The sequence below is a fragment of the Andrographis paniculata genome, unplaced genomic scaffold (assembly GCF_009805555.1).
Source record: "Andrographis paniculata isolate CXL003 unplaced genomic scaffold, ASM980555v1 Contig49END, whole genome shotgun sequence".
Classification (NCBI taxonomy): Eukaryota; Viridiplantae; Streptophyta; class Magnoliopsida; order Lamiales; family Acanthaceae; genus Andrographis; species Andrographis paniculata.
The window spans coordinates 2945249-2953118 of record NW_026137583.1 but is presented as its reverse complement, the minus strand read 5'-3'; the positions used below and the strand labels follow the sequence as shown (position 1 = coordinate 2953118).

The 7870-nt window shown below is 36.3% G+C and overlaps 1 protein-coding gene across 1 annotated transcript; it reads right to left on the bottom strand.

The window, feature by feature from the left end:
- Positions 1-1064: 1064 nt before the first annotated feature.
- LOC127252890 (receptor-like kinase TMK4) lies at positions 1065-4869 on the bottom strand. The gene is made up of 2 exons (XM_051277264.1): positions 2598-4869; positions 1065-1856 (listed from the first exon to the last, which is right to left on the bottom strand). Exons 1-2 carry the CDS (start codon positions 4852-4854, stop codon positions 1339-1341), a joined length of 2775 nt encoding a protein of 924 aa, XP_051133221.1. The 5' UTR covers positions 4855-4869; the 3' UTR covers positions 1065-1338.
- Between the last annotated feature and the right edge of the window lie 3001 nt (positions 4870-7870).

Sequence of the window (7870 nt, the reverse complement as noted above, 5' to 3'; positions counted from 1 at the left end):
GAAGGAAAATTATAAAATTGTATTATTTTAAAAAAAAAATAAAAAAAAAAATACAAGAGTATATATACTAGCTAGTGAATTCAAGTCTAAACTAAGACAGATAATATCAAATAATATCAAAAATATATTTATATCTAATTAGGAAAATATATAAATCTAACACACCTAATGATATACTTCGTCCGTTTAAGACTAAACTTCTCATTTACGTTTTATATGTTGATCTTCGAATATTAATTGTTATATCAAAATATAGTACAAATTAAGAAAAAATAGCTAAAATATTTGTATTAGTATCACGTAATACTAATATAATGACATTTGCACAACAAATTATACAAATATAAATATATTTTTAATGTTAAGAACAATGATGCAAAATGTAAATGGAAATTTAGTCTTGGACACTTCCTCCATCCCATTGAAAGGTTGTCATTTTTCATTTTCGTCCGTCCCAAAACAAAGTTACAATTTACTAATTTAATAATTGTACTATTTATCTGCCATAATAAATATCATTCTATTTTACACTATATTACACAAATATCATTAATTTTATATTACACAATACCAGTAAGGTATTTTTGTCATTTTCACTGCAGCTCATTATAATACTAATATTAAAAAATTTACATACAAAAAATAAACGGCAACTTTGCACCGAGACCGAAGGAATATATATATATATATATATATGTGCAAGTCAAGTCTATTGTATTTTATGTTTGTTTCTTTAGAAATGTTTCATTCATTCCTTTGGGCGGCCCACAATAATAATAATCAATCAATCCTGCTGGCTGGCAATTACAGGATTCCACCCATCCAACTGCTATGCTGATCTTCGGACATGCCTGCCTCTGCCAGCCTGGAATCACACTTCAGGACAACCATAAAGTGCACACAAACACAGGTTCTTCTACACTTTCTTGCTCAACATGTTTCTGTTTCTTTATCTACACATTTTAAAATAATAAATTTTATTATTTCAACTCTTTATCTAAATAAATAATAATTTTCAAATCAAACCCTAATTAAAATAAAAAATAAAAAATAAAAAAAAGACGAAAGCAAGAAACTGTAAGTAAGAAAAACCATGAATCATGTTGTTCAATCAGTCACATCTCAGCTGATCTATTCGATCAATACAACGAACAAATTAAAGACCAAACCAAGTCAAGTGGAAAAAGAATAAATTAAATACAAACATCATCGATCATCCTCAAAGTTCGATTTCTAAATACACAACCATGTAGATGTAGTGTAAGGACAACTACTTACCTTGCTCGATCGCCAATTTCCATCCATGTCCGAATCACGACACCCCTTCTATCCTCCACATCATCTACAATCCGTCGAATTGAACGTGTCGGCAAATCCCGACGGCTTCGACGGGATGCTCGACTGCGACGTCTGACTGTAAGACAAATCGTCGAACATTCTAGAAGTCCCTTCATTGGCCTGCCATCTCTGCAGGGCTTGAGGAAGGCTCATGTGGAGGTCGATTCCGTAGCCGTCGTCTTCTTCCGGTTTCGACGGCTTCCACTGCTCGACGAGCGGTCCCAAGACGTTCACGGCATGTCCCATGTCGGGCCTCTGGAAAGGCTCGCGCGCCGTGCAATGCCCCGCCAGCTCAGCAGCCTTGCAGATGCTCTCGTAGGTCTCGTCGTCGGGGTCGAGTATCGGGTCGATCGACTTTCGGAGGCTCTCCTTGTTGATGAGGACTCTTCTGAACCATGTCACCAAGTGAGATCGCTCGTCCGGCACCGTCTCGTCGAGGGCCCTTCGACCCGTGATGATTTCCATCAGTACGACTCCGAATGCGTAGACGTCAACTTTCGTCGTCACTCTTCCCGTAGCTGATGAAAAATAGACATGATAAGAGAATTCACTTTGAGATCTCATAAATTATGTTTCGGCATTTAAACCCTTTCAAGACTATAAGCTCTTTCCCGGAGTTTCCTAATTCATCGTCACTTTTAATATATAATCAATGATGTATATACTACCGTTTACGTAAAATGATCATTTAATATGATATCAGAGCAAAAAATCTAGCTCGCGCGCAAAAATTAATACCATTAAGCAACGACAAATGAAATATATAATAATTTCTAAACATAACCTACTTTAAAATACCAAAATTGCTTTTCTCCCTATAATCTAAATTACTAGAAAAGTTTCTACAAATAGTCTCATCAAGGGTTGAATCTAAAGCATAGTTCGATCGCTAGTAAACGTTCATAACATAATCATAGCAAGAATGCGCAATAACCACAAAAAAACAACATATTTGTAACGAAAATTAGGGACAGTTGACGTTAGCTACGTGAACTTTAAATACAAAATTTAATAAATTTCGTCTTTAATATCATTAATAACAGAAAAAGTAGAATTAGGGACAGAAATTTCATTACAAAAATATTATTTTGTTATAGTGACTCTAAAATCATCCACGGATGCTCATTCTAGGTAGATTTTGTAGCAAAAATGGTATTTTGTTATAGTGACTCTACAATCATCGATGAAGGCTCATTCTAGATAGATTTCGTAGCAAAAGCGCGAAATATAACGTAAAATCAAAGCAAGCCAAAGCTTACCGGCGTATTCGGGCGCAAGATACCCAAACGTCCCGGCCAACCGTGTCTCAAGAGAATACTTCCCGTCGGGGGCATTCTTAACCAATCCAAAGTCGGCGACCTTGGCTCTCATATCATCGGAGAGAAGTATGTTCGACGGTTTCAAATCCCTATGAATAAAACTTTGTTGAGCCAAACTATGAAGATACTCGACACCCCTCGCCACATCCAAAGCTATCGTCACCCTTTGCTTCCACGTAAGAGGCTCGTATCCGAGCTCATTCCGCTCGAACAAGTGTTGCCCTAAAGTCCCTTGCGGCATGTACTCGTAAACCAATAGCCTCTCGTTGTCGTTGATGCAATATCCGAGAAGCGCCACCAAATGCCGGTGCCGGACTTTCGTTAGGACGGCGATTTCCGCTTGGAATTCCCTCATCCCTTTCGTCCCCATCGCGCCGGCTTCCATTCTCTTCACTGCTATTTTAGTCCCGTCGTGCAACTCCCCCTTGTACACCACCCCAAACCCGCCCCTTCCTAATACATTCTCATTGCTAAAATTGTTCGTCACTTCCCTAAGAACTTGTATCGATATCGCCACACTCCCGCCTTCGAACACGTTAATTTCGGTATGATCGCCCGCACTCGTTTGGCTTTGTAAATCACTCGGAACCCCTACATACGATCCGTTGCCTCCCCCGTCGCTTCCGTTAGGCTTAACCAATTCTTTCCCTTCCTCGACCCGACCGAACCTCTTGTGCCGTCTCTTGACGAAACACTTGTAAGAAACAAACAAAACTACGGCTACAAACACCACAACGGCTACTACAATCCCGGCAATTATCGCGCCCGAGCTAGACCCTTTTGATGAGTTATTTGAATTCCCATTTCCACCTCGGGGGCCCGGCGCCCCACTTCCACCGCCACCGTCGACAATGTTAGTACCGAGCAACGGATTGCCACTACTAACGAAATTTACCCTTTCCGGGAACTTCGGGATCGGCCCAGATAGATTATTGTTTGAAACGTCGAAACTTTGAAGCTGTGGCAATGTAGTTAAGACATCAGGTATTACGCCTGTGAGATTATTGTCACTCAGCACTAAAGTCCTCAACGATGTCAGATTCGCAAACGCCGGCGAAATGGAGCCGGAGAATCCCTGCTTCCGGAGGTTGACGATGGTGACAATCCGGCCCTGTGAATCGCAGTTAACCAATCTCCAATCGTTGCAGGCGTTGTTTCCCTGCCAAGACTCGGCTAAAGTCATCGGGTAGCCGAGGGCGGCGGCGGCGGCGAGGAGCGCCGTCACCTGCGGATCGCAAGGTCCGGGAGTGTCTGAGCAGAAGCTGTTGGTGGTCCCGATGGTGGCTTTTACTCTCGCCGGAAAATTGGGATATGGGCCTTGAAGCTTATTGTTCTGCAGAGTGATGTTGACGAGATTGGGCAAGGTCATGAGCGATGGCGGGACGACGCCGGTGAGTCTGTTGTCTCTGAGCTGTAAATCGAAGAGATTTGTGCATTTTGAGAGATCGGGAATCCCGCCGGAGAAGGTGTTGGCGTGGAGCCAGACCTGGGAGAGCTGAGTCATGGTGGAGAGGACATCGAGCGTGCCGGACAGGCCTTGGATTTGGTTATTGAGCCAGAGGTTTTGAATCTCGGTGCCGGAGAAGGATTCCGGCAGAGATCCGGTGAGGTTGTTGTAGGAGAGCCTGAGATTCTGGAGGTTGGGGAAGGAGGCGAAGATGTCGGGAATGGCGCCGGCGAGGCTGGCGTTGCTGGCGAAGAGGGAGACGAGATTGGTGCTCTGGGTGAGGTAGGATGGGATCTGCCATGGCGGGAGGCCGCCGTTGTCGCTGATGCTGAGAATCTGGAGATTGACGAGGCCGGAGAGGAAGCCGGCGGGGACGGCGGAGAAGGCATTGGTGTCGAGGAAGATGGACTCGAGGGAGGTCATGTTCTGGAAGGAGGGGAGGGGGCCGGAGAGGGAGTTCTTCTGGAAGGCTAGGGTTTTGAGGTGGGAGAGCTGGGAGAGCTCCGGCGGGAGGGTGCCGGAGACGGCGGCGGAGTCGAGATTGATGGCGGTGACGAAGGAGGAGGTGGAGTCGCAGTTGATTTTGGTCCAATTGCAGAAGTGGGTGGTGGAGGACCAGCCGGGCGGCGGCGGGGAGAGGGAGGAGAGGAGCTTGGACATGACGGCGGAGTCGTCGGCGGGGGAGAGGAGGGGCAGGAGGAGGAGGTGGAGGAGGAGGAGGAGGGGGCGGCGGCGGTGGGTCGTCGCCATTGGGAAGGGAATAGGGGAATTGGTTTTTTTTGTTACTTTCTCTCTCTCTGTATGGCTTTTATTACAGAGGTGGAGGTGAGAGACCGCGGTAATGTCTGACCACATTGGTTGTCTTACTTACGGCAGAGATAATTTGTCTGTGAAAATAATTAATCTATAATAATTATTATAAATTAAAATTAAAATAATTAATTAATTTAATTCAAATTTAAAAAATAATAAATTTAAAAATTTAAAATAAAATTAACATTCTTAATCATTATTTATAAAAAAAATAATATAAGATATAAGACAGATAAAAACAACAATATGAATATAATACATGAAACGGAGGAAGTAGTAGGGGTGGGCAAAAAAATCGAACCGAACCGCCGAACCGTTGAACCTAACTGAATCGAACCGAATTTTCGGTTAACCGAGCAAATTCGGTTCGGATACAAATACTGCATATTTGATATTTGCTCGGTTCGGTTCGGTTTCGGTTTTTGATATGTTTTTCGGTTCGGTTAACCGAACCGAATATATTTATATATTTATGTTATTATATTTTAAAATTTATATTAATAATTATATTCAATTCGGTTTCAGTTCGGTTACAGTTCGGTTTCAGTTCGGATATTTGAAATATTTGCAAATAGTTTGATTTAATTAGAATTTTAATTATTTTTTAATATATTATTTTTTTAATTTCGGTTCGGTTCGAATTATTTGCGAATATTGCAAATATTTTCGGCTAACCGAAAATTCGGTTAACCGAAATTTTCGGTTCGAATACGATTCACGGTTTCAAGTATTTGTTCGGTTCGGTTCAGATATCAAATACCTGTATATTTGAAAATATCCGAACCGTGCCCACCCCTAGGGAGTAGTACATAATATTACTATAATAGCACATTATAATCCATTCTTCTCATCTATTTGCTTTTTATTTGGAATTTTAAAAATATTAGTATTATAATAAAATATAATAGAAATAAAGTAAAAATGAATAAATGACTTTATTAATATTGTGTAATATAAATATAATAATACTTGTATAATATATTGAAAATTGTAAGAGTATTTCTAATATTAGATAGATAGTACATTTATTAAAAAAAGAAATTAATACTTTGTTACGAGATATACCAAAATAGAAAAATAAATATTTTGTTATGAAACGGAGGGAGTATATGATAATATAATATTCCCTCTGTCCCGTAGAAAGGTTACAGTTTACTTTTTGTAAATAGATTTTTTAATATGAGTATTATATCAGTTATAGTAAAAAAGACAAAAAAACACTTTTATTAATATGGCGTAATATATAAAAGTAATAACATTTGTGTAATATAGTGTAAATTAGAAGATATTTATTATGTTAAGTAGATAATATAATTACTAAATTAGGAAATGGTAACATTGTTTTGGGATATACGAAAATAGAAAATGACAACTATAAATAACCAAATTTATCTTCTTTTTAAAAAAATATATTATACATTTTAATTACATTTAAAAAATTCATAATTTATAATTTTTTATTTCAATTAAACTATTTAGTATTATAATCTTAATTTATAATTATTTTTAGTAAATCATAATTATATTTAGTAATACATTTTTTAATTACTTATTAATTATTCAATACCTAAAACTCATTAGGTAATTTAAAGTGGACAATTTAAGTAGAACTGAAAGAGTATAAAATATGACCTAACAGTACATATTAATAGTCTCATATCGTACATGCAACAGTTAATTTTAGCAAATAATATATTATTATACAATACACTTCTAATTATAAATAAACAACACATGTCTTTATTATACACAACATATGTTATGTGTAGTAATAGCATGTGTTTATATATATATATAATGTATGCTAATTTTTTAAATCAGCACCGTAATCATTCCCACGACAATTAGTAATAGTAATTACGTATATAAATTATAAACAAACAACGTATATTATGTAAATAATAGTGTGTGTTTCTATATACTCCCTTCGTCCTATAACAAAGTATCTATTTTTCTATTTTAGTCCGTCTCATAACAAAGTATCCATTTTTTTTTTTTAGTAATTGTACTATCTACCTAATATTACAAATATCCTTACAATTTACAATATATTACACAAATATCATTACATTTATATCACACCATACTAATAAGGTTATTTTAGTCATTTCTACTTTATTCCTACTACATTCCAATATAATACTAATATTTCTAAAATTACGTACAAAAAATAAATGAATACCTAATTATGGGACGAGGGAATATAACTAATGCTAATTTTTCAAATATAATTATCCCTACGAGAATTAGTAGTAGTAATTACGTATATAAGTTTAAATTAATTAAATTTAAATTTAAAAGTGAAAAGGCAATAATAATGTTTTCAGGGGGCTGAGCTGAGGTAAGTTGAAGACGACATTATCATGTTACTTAACGTTGCTGTCTTCGATGCCATTGATTCGCCAAATAAAATTGGATTCTTTATTTGAAGATTTAATGATTACTTTTGTTTATTGTTTTTAGTTAGTTACAAGCATCTTTAGATGTGTGTTTATTTTTTCTTTTTATTATTATTATTTTTTTTAAGTATTTCAATTTTTATTATTTGTATTATGAGTTTTCTAATAGACGTGTACTATCTCCGTCCTACATTGAGTATTTTGGTTACGGTAGATAAATATAATTAGTAGATGATTAAAAATATATTAATGAAAACAATTAACATATAATATAAATTATTATAAATTAAGATTAGATAACTAATTAGTTTAATTAAAATTAAAAAAATTAAATTAAAAAATTTAAAATAATATTAAGATGGATAATCATTTTTCGAAAAATGAAAGTGACATAAAATGTGGACAGACAGAAACGACAATATGATAAAGAGGGAGTATTTTTCACTCACAAATATTAATTTAAAATAAAATTTTGCAATCCAAATACAAAGTATGAAAATTTGTGATTGTATTAAAAAATATTATTTCCATCTCAATTCAAATTAATATTTTAA

What these genes read in the sequence shown, in the direction of transcription:
- LOC127252890 (XM_051277264.1), bottom strand. Translation starts at nt 4,854, where the DNA reads ATGGCGACGACCCACCGCCGCCGCCCCCTCCTCCTCCTCCTCCACCTC. An exon ending in TCTTGCGCCCGAATACGCCG is followed by an intron (nt 1,857 to 2,597) that starts GTAAGCTTTGGC and finishes ATTTTTCATCAG; the next exon opens with CTACGGGAAGAGTGACGACG.